Raw genomic sequence first — 27,772 nt, forward strand, 5'->3', positions numbered from 1 at the left:
CGGACTTTGTTTAGTATGATCGTCTCAGCCGTGTTGCTGCAGGTGGCATTGTTTCCTCCTCCTCTGAGGCTGAGCAGTGTTCCACCGTGTACACGCCCCCCTCATCTGTATCCATTCACGTCGATGGACATTTACGTTGTCTCCAGGACTTGGCTGTTGTGAACGTGCTGCTGTGAACATAGTGGAGCACGCATCGTTTTGAACTACAGTTTCGTCTGAATAGATGGCCAGGAGTGCGACTGCTGGATCGTATGGTCATTCTGTTTTTAATTTTTTGAGGCACGTCATACTGTTCTCCACGGTTGCTGCACCAGCTTACATTCCCACCACCAGTGTAGGACAACAAGAACAGCATTTGTCATTTGTAGGCTTTTAAATGATGGCCATTTTGATCATTGTGTGGTGCTACTTCATTGTAGTTCTGATTTGCATTTCTCTAATAATTAGCCATGTTGAGCATCTTTTCATGTGCCTATTGGCCATCTGTAGGTCTATTTTGGAGAAATATTTGTAGGTCTGCCCATTTTTTGATTGAGTTGTTTCGGTTTCTTTGTTGTTGAGTTGTATGAGCTGTTTGTATATTTTGGAAATTAAGTCCTTGAGGGTGGCATCATTTGCAAATATTTTCTCCCATTCTATAGATTGTCTTTTCATTTTGTCCATGGTTTCCTTTGCTATGTAAAACCATTAACTTTCATTAGGTCCTATTTGAGGTTTTTTGCTTTGTCTTTTGGTTTATATTTCTTTTGCCTTGGAAGATCTAAGGAAGCATTGGTACAATTTAGAGCAAGGAATGTTTTGCCTATGATCTGTTCTGAGAGTTTTATGGTGTCATGTTTTATGTTCTGTAAACCATTTTGAGTTTATATTTGTGTATGGTGAGAGGATTTGTTCTAGCTTCATTGATTTACATGCAGCTATCCAATTTTCCCAACATTACTTTCTAAAGAAGCTGTCTTTTTCCCCTTGTATAGTCTTGCATCCTTTGTCAAAGATTACTGGTGTGTGGTTTAACTTCTGGTCTTTGGTTCTGTTTTATTGATCCATAAGTCTGTTGTTGTGCCAATATCACACTTTGATTACTATAGCTTTGTAGTATCATCTGAAGTCTGGAAGGGTTATGCTTCCAGCTTTACTCTTTTTCCTCAGGATTGCTTTGACAATTCTGGGTCTTTTATGGTTCCATATGAATTTTAGGATTATTTGTTGTAGTTCTTTGAGAAATGTCATGGGTAATTTGATAGGGATTGCATTAAATCTGTAGATTGCTTTGGGTCATATGGCCATTTGAACTGTGTGAATTCTTCCAGTCCAAGGGCATGGGATTACTTTACATTTCTTTCAGTCATCTTCAGTTTCCTTTTTTAATGTTCTATAGTTTCCAGCATGTAAGTCTTTCACCTCCTTGGTCAGGGTTATCCCTAAGTGTTTTATTTTGGGGTTTACTTTTTTAAAAGTTTTTGTTTGTTTTTTAAACATTCCTTTTCTGTTATGACTTTTTGGGGCTTCCCAGGTGGCTTAATGGTAAAGAATCCGCCTGCAGGAGACTCAGAAGACACGGGTTTGATCCATGAGTTGGGAAGATCCCCTGGAGAAGGAAATGGCAACCCACTCCAGTATCCTTGCCGGGAAACATTCCATGGACAGAGGAGCCTGGCAAGCTTTAAGTCCGTGGAGTCACAAAGAGTCCAACACAACTGAGTGACTGAGCACACATTTTAGAAGGTGGTGGTGTTTTTTTCCATTCCCTTTCTGATATTTCACTGTTGGTATAAAGACATGCAGTTGATTTCTGTATGTTAATTTTGTATCCTGCTACCCTGCTCGGTTTATCAGTTCTAGTAGTTCTGTGTGAAGTATATAGGGTTTTCTATATGTATTTTCATCTGCATATAATGATAATTGTACCTTTTCTCTTCCAATCTGGATACCTTTTCTTTCTTTTTCCTGCCTAATTTCTGTGGCTAGGACTTCCAGTACTGTGTTGAATGGAAGAGGTGAGAGTGAGCATCCTTGTCTCATTCCAGAATTAGTGGGAAGGCTTTCAGCTTTTTACCATTGAATATTATATTGGCTGTGGATTTGTCATAAATTTATTATTGTGAGATATGTGTCCTTTATACACAGGGGCTGTGTTCTTGAGTTGGGTCCTAGGATCATGTTTTGCTTATACCTCTGACCTACAGTTCCATTTACTCAGCATTTCTAACTTTTTCTGAGCTAACTTAAGTATCCAAATATCTATTTAAAGCAGTACTTAGCCAGAATTTATAGAACACTGTGCAGTCAGCTTTAACAGTAAATCTTGAAGGAGAGGGAATGGAACATTGAAACTCAGAGATTGATAGAATTACCCTCCTTATTTTCTTGCTCATTGCACATGTGTGTCTACAGGTAGTTTCTTGCTGAGAGCTGGTGCCCTTGGCTCCCTTTGCACCCCACTCCCACCTGGGGATCAGGTACTTCTGCATTCAGCCCCATAGAGGGGGTGGGGTGGGTCTTTGTGGCCCTTCTCTGCAGCAGAAGACAGCAGCGCAGAATGTCCTGTGCTGTTCTCTGAAATCTACTTAATGATAATATTGAAAGCTGTTATTTGGAACTTTGTAAATAGCACCGTATAGATGCTTAGGGCTAGTGGGGGGTGTGGAATTGAGAATGGGGGATAAAGGATAAAAGATGTCACAGAAGGAAGCATCAGCAAGGAGCAGCCATGTGTAGAGGTTGCGTGTTGGTGCCTCTGTCAGTGGAGGAGTTGAGTCCTGGCAGCTGGAAGCAAAGCTGGGGAGATGCGGAAAGATGACACCACTTGTCTTCCCCACCTCCATTGCCATGCTCTCTCTGTGAAACGCCTGTCCTGAACTCTCAGGGTGCTCACTGCTCTACTGCTTGCATAGAGTGTTTATCTTATTCTGTAGCTATGTCCTAGAAGATTGGAAGCCCATGGGACCGCCTCATTTGTCTTGATATCCCCACAGCACTTGTCCCTGACACATGGTAGACTCTTAATAAGGTTAGGTGAACAAATGCAGTTGAGGAGATGGGAGGTAAGGAACAATGCCAGGAAGATAGGACTGTATTGGAATTAGCGGTCCTGTTCAGAAGCGGTGGGGTCTGTGAGGGCTGGTGACTGGGTTCAGGGGGTGGAAGGTGCTCAGGGTTGGTGGGGAGGAGAGTAGGGCAAAAGGCAGAGGACCTGCGAGGCGTGTGAGGAAGCAGCCAGGCCTGGAGAGAAGGGGTGGAGCCAGCAGGGCACCTGAAAAGACTGGGGAGGGCATGGGAGTGCTGTGCTCTGAGAAGGAGCCTGGAGCGTGTGGTCAGCCCCCGACAGGGTCCAACCTACGCCAGCCAGGTCTCCTTCAGCTGCGAGCAGCAGAAATCCAAGTTAAACCAGCTTAAACATAAGGAGGAATTCATTGGTTCCCGTGAGTGAAAAGTCCAGGGGGATGGCTGGTCTTAGGCATAACCTAGATCCCAGAACTCAAATGATATTCTCAAGAATGTATATATATATTCTGTGGCTCTTTCTCATTGGCTCCATTATCAGGCACACCCTCAGCTTAGATGACTCTGGGCCGCATCAGACTTGTGTCCTACAAAAAGACCTGCATGTGTCCAGGGAGTGACTCACTGACTGCAGCTGTGTTGCTTAGCCACAGCTGAGCTAGTCCTGATTCAGGCAAGGCCACAGGAAAGGAGAAGGGGAAGACAGCCCTGGAAGGGAAATGGGAGTGTGTTCCTGGAAGTGGAGAGTGTAAACTAGGCAAGCAGAATCGGCAGGAGAGCGTTCCAAGGGGTGCAGACCCTGGTCTAAGTCACCCTCAGAAGCAGAGGGATCACATACGTGGTGCTGTATATGTGAGTCACTCTTTTTCATGTTTTTCAGCATCTCCATGATACGGTTAAGAGGAATCTCGACAGTGCCACATCCCCTCAAAATGGTGATCAGCAGAATGGCTACGGAGATTTCTTTCCTGGGCACAAGAAGACGCGCCGAGAGGCCTCTCTGGGAGCTGCCGTCTCTTCCAACGGCCTGCCCCCGGCTTCCCCACTCGGCCAGCCCGACAAGCCTGGCCCTGAAGCCTTGCAGGCCACTGGGAAGCATGCACTGGGGCTGGACTCCATCAGCAAGAAGTGTCTGGCAGACTCGAGCCTCCACCTGAATGGAGGCAGCAACACTAGTGAGTCATTTCCCCTGAGCCTGAATAAAGAACTGAAACAGGAGCCCATGGATGACCTGCCTTGCATGATCGCAGGGGCCGGAGGCTCCATCTCTCAAGGCAACCTCATGCCTGACCTCAACCTCAATGAGCAGGAGTGGAAGGAGCTCATCGAGGAGCTGAACAGGTCAGTTCCTGATGAAGACATGAAGGATCTGTTCAATGAGGACTTTGAAGAGAAGAAGGACCCAGAGTCTTCTGGTTCTGCCACACAGACCCCCCTGGCACAGGACATTAATATTAAGACGGAATTCTCTCCAGCGGCCTTTGAACAGGAACAGTTAGGCTCTCCACAAGTGAGGGCTGGGTCTGCAGGACAGACCTTTATGGGGCCTTCATCTGGCCCTGTGACCACAGATTCACCCAGCCTCGGGGGCTCCCAGCCCCTCTTCCTCACCACTGGTCAGCCTGGAGTGGATAGCCCCAGTCCCAGCCTGATGCCGGCATCAGCCCAGGCCCAGAATGCACAGAGAGCCCTCTCCAGTGTGGTGCTGCCTAGCCAGGGCCCAGGCGGAGGCTCAGAGCTGTCCTCTGCCCACCAACTCCAGCAGATCGCTGCCAAGCAGAAGCGTGAGCAGATGCTCCAGAACCCGCAGCAGGCTGCCCCAGCACCCGCTCCAGGCCAGATGTCCACGTGGCAGCAGACAGGCCCCGCCCACAGTCCCTTAAATGCCCCTTACCCCGTGGAAAAGCCAGCCAGCCCTCCTGGTTACAAGCCAGACTTCACCACTTCCAAACTGCTCATGATGCCCAGTGTCAACAAGAGCTCCCCTCGACCTGGAGGCCCCTACCTCCAGCCCAGCCATGTGAGCCTCCACCAGCCGCCAAGTAACTTGAATCAAAACCCCGTGGCTAGCCAAGGCTCGGTGCTGGACTATGGCAACACCAAGCCCCTTTCTCACTACAAAGCAGACTGTGGACAAGGCGGCCCTGGGGCTGGCCAGAGCAAGCCGGCCCTGATGGCTTATCTTCCCCAGCAGCTGCCTCATCTTAGCAGTGAGCAGAGCTCCTTATTTCTGATAAAACCAAAGCCAGGAAATATGCCCTTCCGATCACTGGTTGCACCTAGCCAGGTGAGCACGGGTCTTTGCTCCGATACTCTGCATTCACATCCACCCACCGAGTGGTTTTTCAGGTCCCAGATAGTTGGGGAACAAAGGGAGTAAGTGAGCAGCTACTTTTTGACTTCCAGCTCCCTTGGGAATGAAAATCAATCAAGCAAACCAGGATTGACTCTCAGTAGAATAGGATAGAACCCCTTGCACTTGGCCTGGTGTCTCTCTCATGCCACACAACTTAAATCATTCGTGGCCGTGTTTTGAAGGTAAAGATCACATTTAATGTCCTTAGAGGCTCTGTTTTTTTTCTTTTTTAAACAAACTTTCAGATATGTATGTTCAAAATGCCCTAAGTTTTAGTAAGCTTATAGCATTTAGGTGAATGCTGCTTCCTAACAGGTCTCAAATACATGGTTATTTACTTAAGGCTCTCAAGCCTGGCAGAATCACTGGGTCTGAAGGGTGGAGGATGGTCGAGAACCGATTTATCATGATCATTGTCTGCGTTTCTACTCACATTCACGTTCTAAAGTGTCCCCCACCCCCGGGAGAGTAAACAAACAGCATTCCCAGCCTTCCTCAGAACCAGCGCTGGCTTCTGTCCACCGAGGTATGTCCTGGACTGCCTGCCCTCCACACTGCACATAGAGGGACCCACTGACACTGAGCTGACAGTCGTGTGACTTTGTAACAGTTGTATGACAGTTGTTTTGTCACGGTGCAGTGAGGTATCTCCTTCCTTTCGCTACTGTAAGTAAAAGGCTGCAGTGAATGAACCTTTGTGTATTTGTAACACTAACATTTTAAACTCATCAGATTTCCTGTACAGATATCGCTAGATAAATTAAAATTATTTCCAAAAATAAATAAACTCATCAGTGGCCACAGGACTGGAAAACGTCAGTTTTCATTCCAATCCCAAAGAAACACAATGCCAAAGAATGTTCAAACTACTGCACAGTTGCACTCATCTCACACACTAGCAAAGTAATGCTCAAAATTCTCCAAGGCAGGCTTCAACAGTATGTGAACCAAGAACTTCCAGATGTTCAAGCTGGATTTACAGAAGGCAGAGCAACCAGAGATCAAATTGCCAACATCCTTTGGATCATCAAAAAAGCAAGAGAGTTCCAGAAAAACATCTACTTCTGCTTTATTGACTTACACCAAAGCCTTTGACTATGTGGATCACAACAAACTGTGGGAAATTCTTCAAGAGATGGGAGTACCAGACCACCCTATCTGCCTCCTGAGAAATCTTTACGCAGGTCAAGAAGCAACAGTTAGAACTGGACATGGAACAACAGAGTGGTTCCAAATAGGGAAAGGAGTACGTCAAGGCTGTATATTTTCACCCTGCTTATTTAACTTATATGCAGAGTACATCATGAGAAATGCCATGCCGGAGGAAACTGGAATCAAGATTGCTGGGAGAAATATCAATCACCTCACATACGCAGATGACACAAAACTTATGGCAGAAAGTGAAGAAGAACTAAAGAACCTCTTGATGAGAGTTAAAGAGTTGGCTTAAAACTCAACATTCAGAAATCTAAGATCATGGCATCTGGTCCCATCACCTCATGGGAAATAGATGAAAAAACAGTGGAAACAGTGACAGACTTTTTTGGGCGCTCCACAATCACTGCAGATGGTGACTACAGCCATGAAATTAAAAGACACTTGCTCCTTGGAAGGAAAGCTATGACCAATCTAGACAGCATATTAAAAAGCAGAGACATTGCTTTGCCAACCAAGGTCTGCCTAGTCAAAGGTATGGTTTTTCCAGTGGTCATGTATGGATGTGAGAGTTGGACTATAAAGAAAGCTGAGCACCGAAGAATTGATGCTTTTGAACTGTGGTGTTGGAGAAGACTCTTGAAAGTCCCTTGGACTGCAAGAGATCAAACCAGTCAATCCTAAAAGTAATCAGTCCTGAATATTTGTTGGAAGAACTGATGCTGAAGCTGAAACTCCAATACTTTGGCCACCTGATGTGAAGAACTGATTCATTGTAAAAGACCCTGGTCCTGGGAAGGATTGAAAGCAGGAGAAGGGGATGACAGAGGATGAGATGGTTGGATGGCATCACTGACTCGATGGACAAGAGTTTGAGCAAGCTTCGGGAGTTGGTGATGAACAGGGAAGCCTGGCGTGCTGCAGTCCGTGGGGTCGCAAAGAGTTGGACGCAACTGAGCTACTGAACTGAACATTTTAAAAATAGGAAAACTCGATGCTAGTAATAGCTGAGGAAATTGACATGTTTCAGATCATAGTAAGGATGTGTAAATGGGCACAGTGCTTTCAGAAAGTAATTTGACATTAAATAGTTTGCATAAGCCATAAAAATGTTTGTAAACATTGACACATTATACCCCTGCAAGAAATAATACCAGAAAAAGAAAAAGAAGAATGTTAAGTACAAGATATTCATTGCGTGATTATTTCTAATAGCCAAAAACTGAAAGCAGTGTAAGTGTCTCTCAGTGGAAGAATGTGTGTGTAATGGCCATCCTTCTACTTATTTCAGCCACTATATTGCCACATGGGCAGAGGAGCCTGGTGGGCTACAGTCCCTGGACACAGCTCAGTGACTAAACAACAACAACATATCTGACAGAAGCCAAGCAGTCTGTTCCCAGGAAAATGCTGTTCATAGGTGGACAACCCGTACAAGCCCTGTTGGTTCAGGGACAGCCCTGCCTCCAGGGGCCCAAGGTTTGCACACTCGGTGTAGCCTCTCCATCAACCAGTGTCCCTCAGAAACTTCTTCTCTGGGGGCCTGTCTGTGCCCATGCATTCCAGTAAGGGAGCATTTACAAGCTGCAGTTGCTTTTGGAACTGGGTATGCAGGTAATACAAGTGTAAGCCACTGGTGAATTGTAGGAAACAAAGCTAACACTCAGCTACTAACTGTTCGTTGCCGTGCCTGGGCACTCAGGTGTCAGTGCTTTTGGTCTCCAGCCCTGCCTTGCAGTGTTGCTGCTCTGGAGTCACATGCCAAAAGAGCAGCGGCTTCAAAAGAGAGCCTGGAGCCAGGCTCTCACAAGACAGAGCTCGTCCGCTCTGATCAGGGCTTAGAGTCCTCAGTGTGTCCCGCCTGACTTGAGGCCCCCTTGTTTCTGTTGACAGGACCAGAACCCTCCCAATGTCCCTGTACCAACCCAGGCTGCCAGTGTGGGGACTCAGCCGCCTGCTGTTTCCGTGGCCAGCACGCACAGTAGCACCTCCTATCTCAGTAGCCAGCAGCAGGCAGCGGTAATGAAGCAGCATCAATTGCTTTTGGACCAACAGAAACAGAGGGAGCAGCAACAAAAACATTTGCAGCAACAGCAGTTTTTGCAAAGACAACAGCACCTTTTGGCAGAACAGGTAAAGAGAAAGGCGGGAGAAAACCCTGCCCCCACCCCTTCCCGTGTTTGCCTGCCTCCCAGGTCGCGGCAGTGGCTGCAAGCTTCGGTATGTATGTGTGTGGATTTGTGCTTATTTGTATGTCTGGTTTTAGAGTACTCTGGGAAACAGGAGTGTGCTATTTCTCAGACAGTGGTAGCCTGTGTCAGAGCAGCTTTATGTCACTTAGTGGGGATTAATGAAAGTGGAATCGCAATGTATTAGAACCATTTTTCCAGCAGCTACCAAAGCACTGAGCTCACTGATCCACCAATTTTCTGTGAGATCCTGCTTTGTTGTAGTTTGCTATAAGGCAGAACATAAAGTAGGGAAATGAAGATATCCCTGAGGTCCTGGGATTCGAGAACCCCAGGTTGTCAGGGACTGACAACCCCCTCCTAGTCCTGCAGTTTGTTCGCCCCCTTGGTCATCAGATTGTCCTACGCAGATTCCAAGGTTACAGGAATTCTCAGGACTTTAAATTACATCCTTAAGACAGAAGAGAACTAGTTACCCAGAGGATAAAGTTGATTGAGGATGACTTTAAAACCCACATTACTGCCTCAGTTTCACCATGTATTAAATAACAGCTTTTGGGGATATAATTCACATGACATACAATTCACCCATTTAAAGTATACAATTCAAATGGTTTCCAGTTTAGTCAGAGTTACACACCATCACCATAACCAGTTTTAGAACATTACCTAAAAGAAACCCTGTACCCATTAAAAAGTTATTCCTTCATCTTCCTAAGCCTAGGCAACCACTATCTACTTTTTATCCCTGTAGATTTGCCTGTTTGGGACATTTCATATAAAGCATTCGGGATTGAGCCATACTGTCTGGTGTATCAGAACTCCATTCCTTTCTGTGGCTCCTTAGATCTGACCCATCATTCTGTGTCATACTGTTTATTAAGAATCCCCCAAATGAGATTCTGAACATTATCTCCACAGGAATCCCTCTGAGTAACAAACTTGGACAATTTACTTTTCTCTGATCGCTTTGTTTTTGTTTTATGTGGGTCTTGCTTTCTGTTGATCTTGGCATTTTCTAGGAGAAGCAGCAATTTCAGCGCCATCTGACCCGCCCGCCACCCCAGTACCAAGACCCAACACAGAGCACCTTCCCACAGCAGGTTGGACAGTTCACAGGTGAGGAGTGTTTGAGATGATGATGTGGGGCAGGGGAGGCAGGTGCTGAGCAGACGTTCCCCTCGTGCTGACTTCCTGCTGTGCTCAGCTTTCCAGTACAGGTGCCAGATGGACTTCCACGCTCCTGTAGCTTCAGTCTGCATAAGGAGCCTGGCTCTCTGGGTGCCCTGTAGGTCAGCCAGACAAGGACAGAAGCAGGCTGCTTTGGCTGGGTCCCTGGCTGTATAGTCGTTTAAGGCAAAATCATCTCTAGTTGATAGATATCTTATCCATAGGAAGTGGCTTCTGTAATTCTTAAGAAAGTTCTTTGCTTCTACTGTTATGTGTCTCTTTAAAAAATGATCTTGTCCTATTTTCCAGATAAGGAGAAACTTCATGCACTTGTGGCCTTTTGCTTCTTTCTTCTTTCTGTCTACTCATGTTGGTGTCAGCAGCAGACAGTTGATCTGGTGGGGGCAGGAAGCATTCTGAAGTTTCAGCTGTCATGTCTCAGATATGTGAGAGAACCTGACCAGCATTGCTCAGGCTGTTGCTCTAGGAATAGAGAGTTCAGTTGATAGATGCAGAAAAGTCCAGGCCATACTTGCTTTCCTAGCTCTTGGACTATCTTCAAAACCTGTGCTTTCCTCGGTCAGTGCCTCTTGCTATAGCAGGTCCTGATGCAGTTGCCCACAGCCGCGCTTCCAGAGGAGGCTGAGTGGGTTTTATGTTACGCTGACAGGACCAGGGGATTGAAGTCTGTGGGCAGCTCAGAAGATGAGCCTTGGCCAGCTTTCCTGCCTTCACCCCATTTAATGTTGCTGTGTGTTATCAGTGGGAAAGAAGTGGATTATTTCAGCATTTCTCTCTTTTTCAACTCAGTTTTTAGTTAGGTGCTAATGGAAAGCAGAAGAGGATAAACAAAGTGTACTCCGTTATGGCCAGCTCCTGAGCAGCCCCTCCTGCGCACACGGGGGGCATCTCCGTCAGTGCGGTCACCACAGCACTGCTTGGGACAGAGCCCCAGCTGGCAGGTTCCCCGAGCACACGCCCTCTGTGCCCCCAGCACGGCCTGCGCCGCAGAGCAGGCGCTCGGTACACGTCTTCTGATGGCCTCCCTCCCGCACCCTGCGGTACCACGTCGTGTGGGCCCTCATCCGAGTGGTCCTGTCAGTCCCTGGCTGGCGAGGTCTAAACCAGCCACAGTCCAGTTACCCTGCAGCCCTACAGCCCTGTCCCCATATGGGGGCTGCAGCTCTGAATCTGGCCAAGACTATCTCTTCCTTTTATCCCAGACACTTTCCCCACAACCTAGCCACCGAGTTTGCCCCTTCCTCTGTGCCTTTTTTTTTTTTTCTTTTAATGTACCTGTCTTAATCTACTTATTGCGGGCTCCATTCCACCCTGTGGGGAACCTTTGGCCCCCAGGGCTCTCTTCATTAAGGTTGCAGTGATCATGAGGTATCTGGTGAGGTATCAGAACACTGACTTTGCCTTTCATGCCTGTAGGGTAGCAGTTGTCGCGTGGGTCTTAGATGTCTCTCCATAGTGGTGGTGAAGAAACACTAGCTTGGCTGACAGCACTTTCTCTGCCTTCTAGGGTCCTCTTCTGCCATGCCTGGCGTGAACACCTTGGGTCCATCTAACTCCAGCTGTCCCCGAGTGTTCCCTCAGGCTGGGAACCTGATGCCAATGGGCCCTGGACACACTTCAGTTTCTTCTCTCCCCTCAAACTCAGGCCAGCAGGACCGGGGTGTGGCTCAGTTCACTGGCTCCCAAAGCATGCCACAGAGCAGCCTCTACGGCATGACTTCCAGCATAACCCAGATAGTTCCCCAGCCTCCACCACAGGCCACCAACGGACATGCCCACATTCCACGGCAGACCAGCGTGGGCCAGAACACCTCAGTTTCAGCTGCCTATGGACAGAACTCACTGGGGAACTCTGGTCTCTCCCAGCAGCACAGTAAGGGGACCCTGAACTCGGGTTTAACTAAGCCACAGGTCCCAAGGGTATCAGCAGCCATGGGAGGCCAGAATTCCACGTGGCAACATCAGGGAATGCCAAACCTGAGCGGCCAGCCCCCGGGAAACAGCACCGTAAGCCCATTCACCGCAGCCTCCAGTTTCCACCTGCAGCAGGCCCACCTGAAAATGTCCAGCCCGCAGTTCTCTCAGGCGATGCCCAGCAGGCCCATGGCCCCCATGAGCTCAGCAGCTGTGGCAGGGTCCATGCTGCCCACTGTGAGCGCACAGCAGAGGACCAGTGCCCCTGTGCCAGCACCTCCCCAGGGAGCCCCGCAGCAGGGCTTGTCGGGCCTGAGCCCGGCGGGGCCTGAGCTGGGGGCCTTCAGCCAGAGCCCTGCCCCAGCCATGGGCGGCCGGCCAGGCCTGCACTGTGCCCAGGCCTACCCCGTGCGGACCGCAGGCCAGGAGCTGCCCTTCGCCTACAGCGGGCAGCCGGGCAGCGGCGGGCTGGCCAGCATGGCTGGGGATGCCGACCTGATCGACTCCCTGCTGAAGAACAGGACTTCCGAGGAGTGGATGAGCGATCTGGACGACCTCCTCGGGCCTCAGTAGCAGGAGGATTTGTGGTGGTTTCAGTGTTCACACAGCCTGTATTTTTGTTCTCAGATTCAAGAAAGAGGAACTACTTTGGACCAAAAGCCCACAGCCCAGGGAGCCGGGCAGGCGGAGCTAGAGCCGCGGAGCCGAGGCCTGGTCCTCCCGGGACCGTGGGGCCCACGGCTCCCAGCCAGCAGTTGGGATGTCGGGCTGGCCCCCCCACCTGCAGGTGTCACTGAATGGGGTTGGGACAGCAGGACTGGGTTCTACGGGGGTTTTTTTATCCAGAAGACCAAAAAGCCAACCGTAAAACCCCACGATGCCAGCTTTATAAAAATTTGTGCTATCGTTTTGATCTAATCCAAGATTTCTCCACTTGGCCCAGTGTTGGGACAGATTTTTGTTGAAACTTTATAGTGGAACTATTTGCAATTTGTAGCATAGAAAAGATTTTTTAAAGGTTTTAAGGTTTTAAAACAGATTAGGGTAGGTGGTTAAAATCTATAAGTGGCATTGGAAACTTAGGGTTTCCTTTTGATTAAGAGCCTTTTTTATTCCTGCTCTTTGTCAGCCTTCAGGACAAAGAGAGGCTCACTGGAAACTTGCATGTGCCAAAAAGGAACAGGATGCCGTGAGAAGCAGAGCTAGTGGCAGACATGCGGTCGTTACTGCAGCCCCGCGTTCTCCCAGAATGCTGTTCTTCCAGGTTGGCATTTAGGAGGACCTGGGCTGAGGAATCCCTTCCTCCCATGTTTTCAGAGCAGGACCCCAGGCTAAAGGCTGAAATACAAACTGGGGTTCCTGTGTCTCTTTTGTTGTGACTCCTCACCTTTTGCAGTTTCTCTGGAGACTCGTATTTAATGTATTAGGAAGGTGATCATTGTTGAGTTGTGCACAGATGTCTTTTCTTTCACCCTATCTTCATTTCCCATAACCGTTCTTCCTGCCTCCTGTTCTTTATTTCTCCAGCCCAAGTGGAAAACCTCCTTATGGCACTAATTTACTAGATTGGAGAGGAAAAGAGTCATTAGAATTCTCCAGGGAACCCTAGCGCTGTAAGGAGGTGGGTGTCCCCTCCCCAGAAAGCAGAGGTTCAGGGGAAGGAGGGAAAAGGACACAGGCCAGAGGAAGGGACCCCGCTCCATTCTGCTCCTGCTGCCACTGCCTCTTCAGACGACTTGCACTTTTTAGAGAGAATTGCTTTGTAACACTAACACATCCTTTCTAAAAATTCAAGTGGATTTCTCTTTTAAGGTCTATGACTGTTTAGGTCTTGACTAAGCTAAGAGTCCACATAGTATTACCTGTGGGCTGTTTGTGGAAAGTGAAGACGGAGAGAGCACTTCAATATAGCAAAAGCAAAATGGTAAGCGTAGGGTGAAACTCTTTGAAATGGAATATTGGAGGGAAAATAGTACAGTGAAAAGAGTGGCTTATATGCAGAATGATCTCTGGCGAAATCACCGCCCCATTTTTATTTCCCTGGAGTTTGAACATGGATAATTCAGGGAGTATCATATGTAAAGAATTGAGCCAAGCAAAATGCTCATGCGAGCAGCCTGAGTGGCTTTGGGGGGTGAGGGCTCGCGCATTGGCCGTTACTCTGCACCAGCAGTGCCTTTCGTGGGGGTGCTTGGACCCGCAGGTCTCCTCCAGCAGCCACTTGCCGCTGAGTGGCCATGGGGCCATTTCCCTTTTATCTCCCTCGCAGCCTTCCCCGGAGGCTGAACATAGCTCAGAGAAAGGGATGCATCATCAAGCCAGTGAAGACGCCGCCCTCTGAGTGAGTTCCCGAATCTGAAGGGGAAGAGGGTGACTTCAGTGGGTTTTTTTTTTACCAAAAATAGCGGGCTGGAGGCTGGTGGTGGGTCCCTGTTCCTCTCCCGGTCTCCCTCTGGCTGCGCTCACCTCTGTCCTCGGCACTCACACCTCTGCCCCCTGTGGGGAGGGCTGCCCCCGCCTTAGTCCTGGGCCACCTGGACCGACGGCAGGCTTCTCACCTGCTGCAGCGTCGGAGCAATAAATGTGATGCTCGGGGCCCCTGGGAGCTGCCAGTGGCTTTATTTATGAACCTGGTTTTTGGGTAGTCAGGGGAGGAGACAGCTCCACGTGAGTGCAAATCCCCATCTTCCAGGAGCCATGACGCAAAAGTAAAGGGTGCTCGGACTTTTGTTATACACATTTGCTTTGTGTAAATAAATGTTTACAATTTTATATTAAAGATGGAATACGCGTTAGAGCTTCTGACTGTATATTTTTTACTTTTATAGATTTAAAAACTATGATCCTTTATATATGTGTTTTGGGGGCTATAAGTTTTATGACAAACAGTTGGTATTGTTAACTTTTTACTGTCATCAAAGTACATAGAAATTCTATTAATTCCCTTATTTTACTTCCTTAACTCTGGTATACACCAAAAAGAAGTCTTTACTTTCCTGTTTTATCACTATAAAATAATAAAAGTATTTTGCTAGTATGGAAACTGCCCACGTATTTTACTTCACATGGCCACGCCAGCAAGGCAGGAGGCGGACCAGCGCACAGCTGCTTTGTTCGGTGGTAGTGTGATTTAGCTGCTTTCTTAACGGACATGGGTGGTGGGGGTGTTGGGTTTGGTTTCCCTCAGAGTGACTTTTACTTTTGATGCTGCTAAGTCACTTCAGTCATGCCTGACTCTGTGCGACCCCATGGACGGAAGCCTACCAGGCTCCCCGTCCCTGGGATTCTCCAGGCAGGAACACTGGAGTGGGTTGCCATTTCCTTCTCCAACGCATGAAAGTGAAAAGTGAAAGTGAAGTCGCTCAGTCGTGTCCGACTCTTCGAGACCCCACCATGGACTGCAGCCTACCAGGCTCCTCCGTCCATGGGATTTTCCAGGCAAGAGTACTGGAGTGGGGTGCCATTGCCTTCTCCGTTACTTTTGATAGATAGATAGAAAATTAGCACTGACTTTGCCCAGGGCCGCCGGTCTCTCCCGTCTGGCTCATCCATGTCCTGTGTCTAATGTGAGGAAAGTTGGACCAGATAACTCAGGGATACCTTAGGTCCTTAGCAGTTCAAATGTTTCACTTAAAACCCTTGGGTTTATTGTCAGTGCAGTTCTCTGGGTCTTGTTTCATTTCCTTTTTTATTGTAAGAATGCGTGTGCTCTGGCACGTTCACCCCCTCACTCCTGTCGGTATCACATTGTCAAGGGCATCAAATGGAGACACACCAGGAACCTGGAAAGCGCGTCTTCTCAGTGACCTCTCACCTCAGGCACAGGCTGGAAGAGGGTCAGGCCTGGAGAAGCTGAAGCTCTCAGAAGAGCAGGAGAGAGCAGCCTTCAGGGAGGAAGCCTGTCACGTGGTGGAATTAAAGGTTTGATTAACTCTGATGAAGCCCTGAATGTAGGGCACAGGGAAGGGAAGAGCACCAGACTCATGAAGTCTTGGCTGAGAACGCACAGAACGTGTGCAGGGGGCGGGGGGTTCGCTCTCCTTAGTGGTCAGAGAAGTCCGAAACAGAACAAAAGCGAGGCAGTTGTGTTGGTCAGAGCAACGGAGGTAAGAGTGGCGTCTGCAGCGTGATGAGGCAGGCTGCGGTACGACGTTCTTTGTGGGAAGAGGTTTTGAAAAAGGTAGTAAGCTCCTTTAAAATGTTCATGCCATCTGTCCACCCCAGCAATTCCAACTCTGAGAAGCCATCCTTGAAAACAAATCCAGGAGCAGAGAAAGTTGCTGACAGGGAACAGGAAAGTTGCTGTTCCTGGTAGTAGTATTTGTAATGGCAGAGAACTAGGAGAATCTGACAGAGCTGTCAGAAGGGGTTAGTTAAGAAAGTTGCCGTACTTCCACGATGAGATATTATATGTATATGTGTGTGTGTATATATATATATATTTTTTTTAATATTCAGAAGGTTTTTAAAAAATTTTAATTGGAGGGTGATTGGTTTACAGTGTTGGTTTCTGCTGTAAAACAGCGTGAATCAGCTATGCTGCTGCTGCTGCTTAGTCACTCAGTTGCGTCTGACTCTTTGCAACCCCATGGGCTGTCGCCTACCAGTCCACGGGGTTTTCCAAGCAAGAATACTGCAGTTGCCATTTCCTTCTCCAGGGGATCTTTCCAGACCAGGGATTGAAGCCGTGTCTCCTGCTTGGCAGGCAGATTCTTAACCACTGAGCCACCTGGGAAGCCCCGTATCAGCCCTAAGTATACATATAGTCCCTCCCTTTTGAGCCTCCCTACCTCCCCCTCATCCCACCCCCACCCCCACCCCAAGTCATGGCAAAGTGCCAAGTTGACCTGCTCCCACTATTTGGGAAGGATTTGAACATAGTAACTTTTAGTGCAGGTTTTATCAAGCTTCTGTTGAGTGCAAATAGAAAAACTGGCTAACAAAACCGTGAAAATTCCCTGCCCCCAGTCTGCTTTTTAGGTTACTAGGTAACTCGCAGAATCAAAGGAGATGTTGAACAGGCTAGGCCTCAGGAGTGCCAAGGGTAGGCAGTTCTGGTCTCTGCTGCTCAGCCGTCTTCCCATGTGTGTTGAGAGTCACCAGGCAGGCTTATGCGGAGGCAGGCTCGCTCACCTGCTGTGAGCGTGTGCTGTGCCTGGCCGGGCATTGTGTCAGGAGCAGGGAGTGCAGCTGCAGCGCGGGAGCGCAGGGCCCTGTTGCGGGGACTTCTAGTAGCATGTGGAAGGGGTGTCCTAAATGCATGACTGGTTTCAAAATGAGGAAATGTCAGGAAGGGACTGAAGCAGTGATAAGATCGTGCTGGGGCTACCGGGAGGGAGGGGGTTGGGGGAGGCCTGAGAGGCTTGAGATGTGGTGGGCCCTGGACGGAGATAACTAACAGGCCGGCTGCCGTCGGGAGCCAGTGAGAGGCCTGGGGAAGTGCACTTCATAGCCACATGGAGTGGGAGAGGAAGTTCCCCAAAGGCGCTGTGCTACGTCGCTTCAGTCGTGTCCAACTCTGCAGCCCCATGGACTGTGGCCCTCTAGGCTCCTCTGTCCATGGGATTCTCCAGGCAAGAATCCTGGACTGGGTTGCCATGCCCTCCTCCAGGGGATCTTCCCAACCCAGGAATCAAACCTATGTCTCTTATGTCTCCTGGATTGGCAGGCGGGTTCTTTACCTCCAGTGCCACTTGGGAAGCCAGTCCCCAAAGGAAGAGGGTGCTGTTAACAGGAAAGAAGGAGTGCTGAGAGACCAAAATGAACAGATGCCTGAAAAATGTTCAATTAAAAACTGTCCCTCTCCAGGTGCCCCCAGCACTGCAGCATCCGGAGGCCTGTGCTACTCTGGGGTCTTTGCCAGTCCAGCCAGGGAGATGCTGAAGTTACGATAGGGTGCTGTGCTCATCCCTGTGGTGACTTCTGCCATCATTCGCGTGTTTATCAGTCAGCCTTAAGGCCAGTCAGCTGATGAGGGCACGGAAGTGGCAATGTAGCTGCAAAGCTGTTAAACGATGCAAAATGATGGTTGCCTGTGAACTTGCTCCAAGACTAACCAACTGAAAGCTCCGGGTCCTCCAGGACTGACACGGGAATGGTGGGTGATGTTTTAGAAACGGATCTGCACGTGGGATCAGTTTGCCCTACTGGACATTTCCCTTTTGGTCTTCAAGCTGATGGCGCATCCGCCACTTTTCAGATAATTTGCCCTCTAAATGGTTGCAGTAAGCAGGGCTGCAGACCCTAGTTGGTACATGCAGAGCATTTCATGAAACTTAGGGGGAAATGGCTTCAGACCCTCACTCAAAGTGGAATCCAGCAGGACAAGGACAGGACACACGGATCCGCCTTGATACCAGTGTCCTGGAATGCAGGCTCAGGCAGCCCGCGCGAGAGAAGGAGAGGCCATCCACTGCAGAAACAGACCCGGCAACACACAGCAGCTGCGCTGCGATGAGCTGGCGAGGGGCTCTAGAGCCTTCTTCTGTCTGGTGGGGCTCGGCGGGGAGAGTCCCTGCTGCAGGTGACTCTGCGGGTCCTGGCTGACGGGCGCCTCACACGTGGGGGCTGTCAGGTCCACACCGGAAGTCCAAGCAGAAGGCTCCGTTTGTCTTTGTATCTGGAAAGCAGAACTTTTCCAGGTTATGGAAAGAAAAGCTGGGGTTCCCTGTACTTAAACTGTGAGGGAGCTAGCTCCACTTGATGCAGCTGAGGTGCGTGCTCACTGCCCTACCTTTGAACTTATCACCGCTGACCACCACCATCTCTCATCTTGAGTTTTAAGACTCTAGATTGGTTGCATACTGTCTTAGGTACTCCCTTCTTTTGTGTAACGCAGGGTGGAGCCCGACCACATACAGTCATCTTCAAAATCAAGAGCTGCATATGTTACTGTCCTTCCTACTATGTCATGTTACCATGGGAGTTAGAGACCAGGGGGTCCTTGCCCCCAAGTAGTAAGAAAGTCCAAATCTGCTTTATTAGCCATATCTCCCCCTGTGCCATTTCTTCTTTTGGATCCTTGCTTGTGCAGTAAAAGATGGCTTTTCTTAAACTCTGCTGCTGCCTCTCGTTCCTCCTGTTGAACCTGTCCAATCTCCTCTGTTGGCTCTTCTCTCCAGCCCCGCCATGGTGTTAAAGGAATATTAGAACAAGAGAGCAAGACGGTCTGAGCCCAGTCCTGCTGCCACAGACGATGCGAGCCCAGCTGCCTCTTTAGGACTGAGGGGCTCCTTTCACCAAATGCCGGGAATGCTGGCTGCCGCTGGCTCTCAGCTGTGTCCACCTTCGGTGGAAGGGAGCTGCCTTCCTTGCCTGTGGCTCAGGGGCGGCCCACCTCTGGAACCTGGCCCACATGGGGGTACAAAGGCCACTGGAGTGGGCTGCCATGTCTTCCTCCAGCGGATCCTCCTGACCCAGGGATCGAACCCACATCTCTCATGTTTCCTGCACTGTCAGGCAGGGTCTTTACCTCTAGTGCCACCTGGGAAACGCAAGATATAAAATACCACTTACATGAGGTATTTTAGTTAAATTCACAGAATCAGAGCTGAATGGTGGTGGCCAGGGGCTGGAGGAGGGGAAATGCTAATCAATGGGCGAAATGTTTCAACGAAGCAAGATGAAGAAACTCTAGAGGTCTCTATAACAACAATCAAGAACACTGTATTACACACTTAAAATTTTAAGAGGGTATGTTAAGTCTTCTTAATCAAAATAAAAATTTTAAAAGAACTATGGTGTCAGGGGATTATTCCTAGGGGCCATCCATCACCAATGCATTGAAGAAAGACTGACAAGCTAAGGATGACTAAGCACCAACTTAAGAAATCAAAGGGCCTGTTTGTCAGATTCTGAGAAGGGCGGACAGACTGAGGGGATCAGGGCAGGACTTGGGGGTTAAAAGTGCAGCTTGAACTTTCAGCCCACCAAATCTGCTACACAAAGGTTACTGTCATTGTTAGGAAGGAGAGGGATCCTGACACTTGGGGTGGGGGGTAACATCTGATTGATGCCCTAGAAAGTCTTGGAAGTCCAGGTCCCCGTGCAACCTCGAGGCCCACAAACACAGCCTGCTCCTTCCCCTTAAGGGTTGGTACTTTCTCTTGCTTAAAAGTCATGCACAAGCCTCTTTCCACTTCCCCTCCTGGCCGCTGGACCAATGATGAGGGTTATGTAATAACAACCTGGCTGGGGAAGCTGGGCCTGCCAAGAGAGGAAAGGGACAATATGCCAGAGGCACTCGGAGACCTTGCCAAGATGGATGGGCAGGAGCTGCGTGTGTGGGACCAAGAAGAGTGGGGTGTGGGCAAGGTGGTGCTAATGGCAGACCAGCCTAGGGAGGCTTCCTCCGTGTCGGACGGCCCTGCTGTAACACAGGACGACCTGCAATGGGTGCTGCAGTCCCAGGAGCCATGCTAACAGGCCCCTGGCATGGCTCTCAGAGGCCTTGAGAGAGCCATGGCCCGTGCTCGGGGAAGGGGAAATGCAGCAGCTGCTGCAGCAATCGGGAGAGGAGAGGTCCACGTGCTCCGTGAAAGGTATGCTCGAGTGGACAGGCTGTATTTGAGATGGGCCTCAAAATCTACCAGCTAGTTATGTTCTGCAAGAGGATCCAGAGGACATCCCATTTACCAAGAAGAGAGGAACCGGGTGGCCCTTACGAGAAGCTGGACGGCCATCCCTCTGAGGCCGAGACTGAGCAGGAGATATAATAGAACCAGGCTCCTGATAGTAATGGCGTCATGGGGGTCCCAAGCAGTAGGGCCAGGTGGCAGCACTGACCAGAAGCCAGATGTGAACAGCTAGCCAACGAGCAGAGGACCCAAGCCACAGAAAGCTAGGGAGCTGTTAGTGGATCATAGTGTGCCCAGGGGCGACTAGCTAAGAGCTGACAAGGGGCTGGCTTCCTCTATGCAAGCAGAAGGACTCGACAATGGGCCATTGATCGGGTGGCTGAGGGAAGCCGCCCCGCAAGTCACAAGACGTTGCCCAGTTTCCAGACAGGCAGCCGTTACTGTGAATGATACAATGATTCTCCCTGTCCTTCCCAATGGGAGTTATAGCTATTTACTCAGAGAATACCTAATGTTTTTAGGTCATTTGTATACGAGGTCTGAGCTGACAGGGACACCTGGGGATGCCGAGTGTCTTCATGACTCCCTCATTAGGTTAGGGGAGTAAGAGGAGACAGGAAACAGAGTCCTAGCCCAGGTCTAACTCACAATGGAACCACGGGGGCCACAGACCCACCTCCCTGCTTCCCTAGCCCTGATGTTCAATCAGAACGGGCACACCTGATCATTACAGAACCCTCCCATTGGTGAATGCCTTGGAAATTGCTTCTCCCAGCAAAGAGAGTATAAAAAGTAATACTGCATTCTGGAGGGAAAAGTTGAGATTAGTACCACCCTAAAAGCCTTATGGCCTCCCTGGTGGCTCACTTGGTAAAGAATCTGCCTGCAATGCAGGAGACCCCAGTTCAATTCCTGGGTCAGGAAGATCTGTTGGAGAAGGGGTAGGCTACCCACTCCAGTATTCTTGGGCTTCACTTGTGGCTCAGCTGGTAAAGAATCTGCCTGCAATGCAGGAGTCCTGGGTTCGATCCCTGGTTTGGGGAGATCCCTACCCACTCCAGTATTCTGACTGGAGAATTCCATGGAGTGTATGCAGGGGTACTGGTCTCCCTCACATATGCTCATTTAATCCAGCAGTCCCTACAAACAGCAGATAGTCCCTGGCAGAAGACTTGGACTGCTGCGAACTCAGCCAAGTTGAGTTCAAACTTCAGCAGCAACAAACATCAGCCGGCTTCTGCTGTCAGCCACCCTGTTGCTGAGAAAAGGGGCTTATGAATAAACAAGCTATTACGACCAGTGGCGGGGGAGGGGGGGGTAAGGGGAGGGGGGCTCTACATGATCCCAGCAGCATTGCCCTAACTCACCAAGGCTTGTTTAGCCCTGACACTGCTGAATGTCCACCCTGCTAGTGACAGGGACCAGTGCCAAGCCTGTGACTCAACTCATCCCTCGAGTAGACCAGCCGGCCACTTGGTGGCACGTTGGCCCCTTCCATGCTGGAAAGGGGCAGACATTCACCTCTTCTTTTCTTTCCTTCTTCCCCCACCTTGCCCCCCTTGCTTTTCATTTTTAAATCATTTCAGAGTTACAAAAAGAGCTGTGAAAACAATACAAAGACCTAAAAACATTTTGCAAAGCTGTGGTACACCCGAAAAACCACATATTGTATGGTTCCCTTTATACAAAATGTCCAGAAAACAGATCAGTGGTGGCCTGGGGCTGGGATCTTGACAGGGAGATGAAAATGTTCTAAAATCAGATTATGATGCTTGCACAAATGGGTAAATTTAAATGGATGAATATTCTGGTATATATATACCTCAATAAAGTTTTTTTTTTTTTTAAATAGTGCAAAGGGGACTTCCCTGGTGGTCTAGTGGTTAAGAATCTGCCTGCAGGTGCAGAAGCTGTGGCTTCAATCCCTGGTCCAGGAAGCTCCCACACGTCTCAGAGCAACTAAGCCCAGGCCGCAACTGCTGAGCCAGTGCTCTAGAGCCGGCAGCCACAGCTACTGAGCCCGGGTGCCGCAGCTTCTCACGGCTGCACTCCTCAAGCCTGCGCGGGAGGCCCCTGCGGTGAGAAGCCTGAGCACCGAGACAAAGGAGCCCCTGCTTGCCACAGCTGGAGAAAAGCCCATGAACAGCAGCAAAGACCCATCGCAACCAAAATAAGTACATAAATCTTTAAAAAAAAATCTGCCTTACAATGCAGGGGATGCAGGTTCAATCCCTTGTTGGGCAACTAAGATCCCACATGCCACCAATTAAATTTTATAAAATCATTATATTGAAAACATTTACTCACTGAAGCTTCAGCGGTAAATGCAAAATATTGGAGTGACCCTAAATGCCCATGCAGCAGGATCATTGCATAAACTCTTAACACCCACAATGGGGTCACCAACAGCAGCAAGAAAGAATGAGGAAGAGCTCTATGAACTGGTTCAGCATGCTGTCCAGGATGTTTCGCTGTATTTCTTTAGGAAAGGAGGCAAACTGCAGAAGAGTATGTCTAGTATGTTACCTTTTGTGTAAGAAAAAAGAAGAAATAAGAAAATTTGCATGTGTCTACTCATATATGCAAAATAAGAAAGAAGGAAAGAAAACCACAGGGCAGACGAACCAGAAACTGAAGGGGAGTGTGGGTGGGGATGGGTTGGCAGCAGAGACCCTTCTCTGAGCAGACTTTTGGAAATTTGTGAATGTCTTATATTTATATTCTCAAATATCAAAAAGAGAGATAATAAATAAAGTCAATAAGGATGAGAAACACATGTATAGTTTGGACTACATGCCCTCAGGCTGAAGACAGAGAGAAAACTAGACAAATATGCAACTCTAGCTTGTAGGTTTCTGGAGGCAAAAGTTAGCAGTTCTGGAACTCTTGCCTGTGCAAGTATGTAAATAACATTTTGGATAATGGGAGCTAGATTTTTTTACTGTTGGTGAAACTTGGAGTTATGGAAAGGAGGAAGGATAGAATGAACGCTGTGGTTTTAGATTTAAAATTGTCAGTGCAAACTCATGGTTTTTAACATAGAGATATAGGTAAAGATAGGCATCTCTATGTGTGTGTGTGTGTGTTTACACATATATACACACACAGAAATATACATATACACATTGCACATATTTATATATACATACACACACAACCTGTGTGTGTGTGTGTGTATACATACATCTCTTTCCCAGTTTTTTCCCCCAAGAAGGCATGGACACAATGATAGCATAGTTGCAGTGAGCACACCTGCGCCCAGACTTTGGTTTCTAAATACCATTGTCCACTAAAAAGAATAGGTCTTCTTGTCCTTGGAGGAATGGCTGATTCCAGTGCTGGAATAAGGGAAGTACTTGGATGCATTCTGAGAATCTTACTGTGATAGAAAACAAGGACATGCTCAAAGGAAGATGTGTGCAAGTCAAAAGGATACAGAAGCCAGTTTGAAGGCATACGTGCCGTGTGTGCATGCTCAGTCGCTTCAGTCGTGTCCGGCTCTTTGCGACCCTGTGGACTGTAGCTCTCCAGGCTCCTCTGTCCATGGGATTGTCCAGGCAAGAATACTGGAGTGGGTTGCACTTCCTTCTCCAGGGGATCTTCCCGACCCAGGGATCAAATCCAGGTCTCTTAAGTCTCCTGCTTTGGCAGGCGGGTTCTTTACCACTAGTGCCGCCTGGGAAGCCCCTTTGAAGGCATACCCACTGACCAAATCTCGGACAATATGTACATCCAAATAAATAATGGCAATAAAATATTATAACCCATTAAGTAAAATCATTTTTTTTAATTTAAGAATTTGAGTTCCCAATGATTCAGATAAGTAAATAAATAGAAAAGAAGAGGAAGTTCTTTCTTAGTAATAAAGATAAAAAGAATGATGGAATTAGAAAATCATATTTGACCACCATCTTCAGGCAAGAATCACGAATACTTGTTAAAAAAGGGGGGTGAAAGTTGGAGAAGAAACAGGAGTTTTTACATATTCTCAAAATCTGGCTCTACAAAAGTACTTACCTCAATGGGGGAAAAAATGTTAAAGTCAAAGATAAACAAAGTCAGACAACAAGTAGGGGAGGTAATGGAGCGAGGACTCCAGCAGTGTCCAGAAAGTGAAAAATTACAAAAAGCGGGTAAGAAAATCGGCCAATGTCAAAGTGATTAGGCCATTCATGTCTGCTAACTGGTACTACTGAAGTTAGATTTTCTCTCTCTCCCAAAGACTGGTAGAAGAGGCCCCTGTCTTCCTGATTATGAAGTTTCAAGGGGATGACACTCCTTGAGAAAGACACTCCTGGGAAGTAAGAGATACAAACACATCTTAAAGGGAAAGAGGAAGTTCTTACAAATTGTAGAGTTTTAAAAATAAATCCTCTAAGAACAGGGAAATCAGGAGCCTAACTTTACGTGTTGGCTGGAACAAACGGCAAATTCTTGTGTCTGCCTAGAGCTTTCCCTGGCCCTCAGGGGGTCATCCCAGGGATATAGGCACAGCCTCAGGCTGAGTTTGGGCAAAGTCCTTTAGGGGGAGGGTTTTCTCCAGGGCGTGTGGGCTGAGAGTTCTTGCTGTTCTCATAGAGAAAGCAGCAGACACCATGCTAACAGCACAGGGAGGCATCACCAGACTGACATCGCTGGTGTTGAGGACACCGCTTCTCTGACATTCCTGCCCAAAGTGGATCATCAGTTATAATCCTCAGATAAACCCAAACAGGTAGGTCTCTGCAAAATAAGTGACCTGTGATCACACAAGACCAAGAAAGATACATGAACTCATAAACTGTTTCATACTAAAAAGAGACTGAAGACTTTTGACAGCTGAACCCAACATGTAATCCTGGAGTCCATAAAAACAGTACTGGAGGACTTCCCTTGTACTCCAGTGGCTAAGATTTCACGCTCCCAATGTTGGGGGCCTGGGTTCAATGCTTTGTCAGGGAACTGGATCCCGCATGCTCCAGTAAAGTTCAAAGATATCCCAGGTGCCTCAGCTGAGACTGACGCAGCCAAATAAATATAGAAATAACAAAACAAAAACAAAACACTATTGGGACAATTGGCAACATCTGGTTAAGGTGTTATTGATTAGATAATGATACTGACCTTTTAAAAACTGAGATATAATTGACATAACATTATATTAGTTTCAAGTGTAACAACACAACGATTCAATATTTGTGTGTATTGACAACTGTTGCTGTTGTTGTTCGGTCACTAAATTGTGTCCAACTTTTTGTGACCTCCTGGACTATAGCCTGCCAGGCTCCTCTATACATGGGGATTTCCAGGTAAGAATATTAAAGTGGGTTGCCATTTCCTCTCCAGGGGGTCTTCCTGGACCAGGTATCAAAACTGCATCTCCCGCAAAGACAGGTGGATTCTTTACCCCTGAGCCACCAAGGAAGCCGATTGTCCTAATGTTAATTTTCTGATTTTGCTCATTGTGCTCTAGCTGTACAAGAGAATGTTCATACACACAGAAGTATTGATGAACAAAGGGCTATTTTGTATGCAAATTATCCTCAAATGGCTCAGAAGGATAATATGTGTGTGTGTTTATGTATGTCTCTGTGTGTGTCTATGGGTACAGAGAGAGAGAGAGACCAGAGACAGATAGTAAAACAGTAGAAACCTGGGTTAAGGCTATACTGAAATTCTTTATATTCTTCTTTGCAAGCTTTAAGTATAAAATTATGTTAAAAAAAGTTTTGGGGCAAAAATGCAACCCCAATCTGACATAAAAAGCAACTTAATTCCAAGTAGATTAGAGATGTCAGTGTGGAAGTTATCAAACTTTGACAATAAGGTAAGGTAGGAGAATGGGCCTCCCTAGTGGCTCAGTGGTAAAGAATCCTCCTGCCGATGCAGGAGACATGGGTTAGATACCTGGGTCGGGAAGATCCTCCGGAGAAAGAAATGGCAACCTACTCCAGTACTCTTTCCTGGAGAATCCCACGGACAGGGAAGCATGGCAGGCTGCAGTCCATGGAGTTTGAAAGGAGTCGGACACTACTTAGTGACTAAACAGCTGGAGGTTACGCTCTAGGACTCCTACTGGGGCTCGCCAGAAACACGTCACATCTCTGTGTCCACTGCAGACCCTATAGTCCCGGGGACCTGCTGAGTCCTGTGGACCAAGCAGCATCTGCTTGCCCTGCTGCAAAGGCCTTTCCTTCCCATGGCCCTATTCACAGCTGACAGCCTTCTGTGTCACCTGGTGTATATGTCTCTGCAGGGTCCCCAGGTATGGAATATGCCGCCTCCAAAACCCAAGTTTTCTCTTCCTTTCATCATGATAGGAGGTGCAAAGTGCAGTAGCCTGTATTTAGCTCCAAGGGGATGTCTGAGATGCCACTGCCTGGTGACCTCGCCAAGGGGACAAGCCCCCGACGCTCCGGAGTGCCTGCGTCTTACCAAAGCCTTGATGTACTCAACACTTCCTGCTCACCAGGTCAATTCACACCAGGTCATCAGTATAAGGACTCACGACTCAAGCTGCCGAGAGTCCCTTGTCAGTGGAGACACACAGGATTCGCTTAATTTTCCCAGCAATGATGACAAACACATGTGGAAAGTTGCCACCTGGGGAAACTCATGAGACTCAGCACCAAGGTTTTGTTGGCAGCAGGTCACGCAGGTGCCCTCTGCTGGCACGTACTAAGATTCCAGGCTCCCACAAAGAAGGCAGGTGTTCAACATAAACCCAAACAATTTTAACACTGTGAGCCATTTTTATCAGTGGTGGGAACCCTCCCAAAATCTAAGTTCCCAGATGCTTTGCAAGCAGGTTGCAAGGACATCAGTCTCAGGACTGTTAGCTGTTTCTCATACACTGCCAACCACCTCATGTGACCACACTAATGAAGCATGCAGGAACCAGGGAATTGACTCAGGGGTCTTGGACCCAGTGGTTCATGTGAAAAAGACCCGGGCTGGGACTCTATTTGGGAAGCCAGAGTATGCTTGGATTGTCACCTGACTCCTAGGTTGCCCCCCTGCTCCAAGAAGGAAGTCCGTGATGGTGCTTCAGGTCCCTGGATGTCAGTGTTAAATCAGCTCTGTGTCCCATTCTCCTCAAAGACCCAAGAGTATGTATCCCCCTTTCCTTAGAGCCTGCCATTTACCAAGGCAGCAATGGACACACTAGTGCTGGGGCGTAAGCGTTGCTCAAACGCCCTGAGTGGCCATCTTCTGCAGTCTGCATGGGGGACAGGAGGCGACATTCTAGAACTGGGTTCCATGGGAAAGACAGAAATTATAAGAGTCAGAAATACCAGAGGCTAGAAATTCGGAAATTTAAAAATAAATGCTTAGTTGAAATAAAAAGAAATCAAAGAGGTCAGATGGCAGCACAGAACTGTCAGAAACCACGTGTCACTGATGACCAT

The 27,772-nt window shown here is 48.2% G+C and overlaps 1 protein-coding gene and 1 long non-coding RNA gene across 4 annotated transcripts in view; both read left to right on the forward strand.

Moving 5' to 3' along the window:
• Nucleotides 1-14,845, forward strand: part of MAML1 (mastermind like transcriptional coactivator 1) — a 64,239-nt gene extending 49,394 nt beyond the window's left edge. For both annotated transcript variants that reach the window (XM_025293954.3, XM_044948504.2), the window contains exons 2-5: nucleotides 3,884-5,290; nucleotides 8,408-8,647; nucleotides 9,726-9,822; nucleotides 11,402-14,845. In XM_025293954.3, the coding sequence (XP_025149739.3) occupies nucleotides 3,884-5,290; nucleotides 8,408-8,647; nucleotides 9,726-9,822; nucleotides 11,402-12,381 (2,724 nt within the window). In that variant the 3' untranslated portion in view covers nucleotides 12,382-14,845. The remainder of the gene's footprint in view (nucleotides 1-3,883; nucleotides 5,291-8,407; nucleotides 8,648-9,725; nucleotides 9,823-11,401) is intronic.
• Nucleotides 14,846-15,184: 339 nt separating this feature from the next.
• On the forward strand, nucleotides 15,185-19,542 carry LOC112587025. Of its 2 annotated transcripts, none has more exons than XR_003111621.3 (2): nucleotides 15,185-15,729; nucleotides 17,477-19,542. It is a non-coding gene; the product is annotated as an uncharacterized LOC112587025 (long non-coding RNA). The 2 variants fall into 2 exon arrangements; XR_003111622.3 differs by having other exon boundaries at nucleotides 17,617-19,542.
• Nucleotides 19,543-27,772: the final 8,230 nt, after the last annotated feature.

The sequence above is a fragment of the Bubalus bubalis genome, chromosome 9 (assembly GCF_019923935.1).
Source record: "Bubalus bubalis isolate 160015118507 breed Murrah chromosome 9, NDDB_SH_1, whole genome shotgun sequence".
NCBI classification, from domain to species: domain Eukaryota; kingdom Metazoa; phylum Chordata; class Mammalia; order Artiodactyla; family Bovidae; genus Bubalus; species Bubalus bubalis.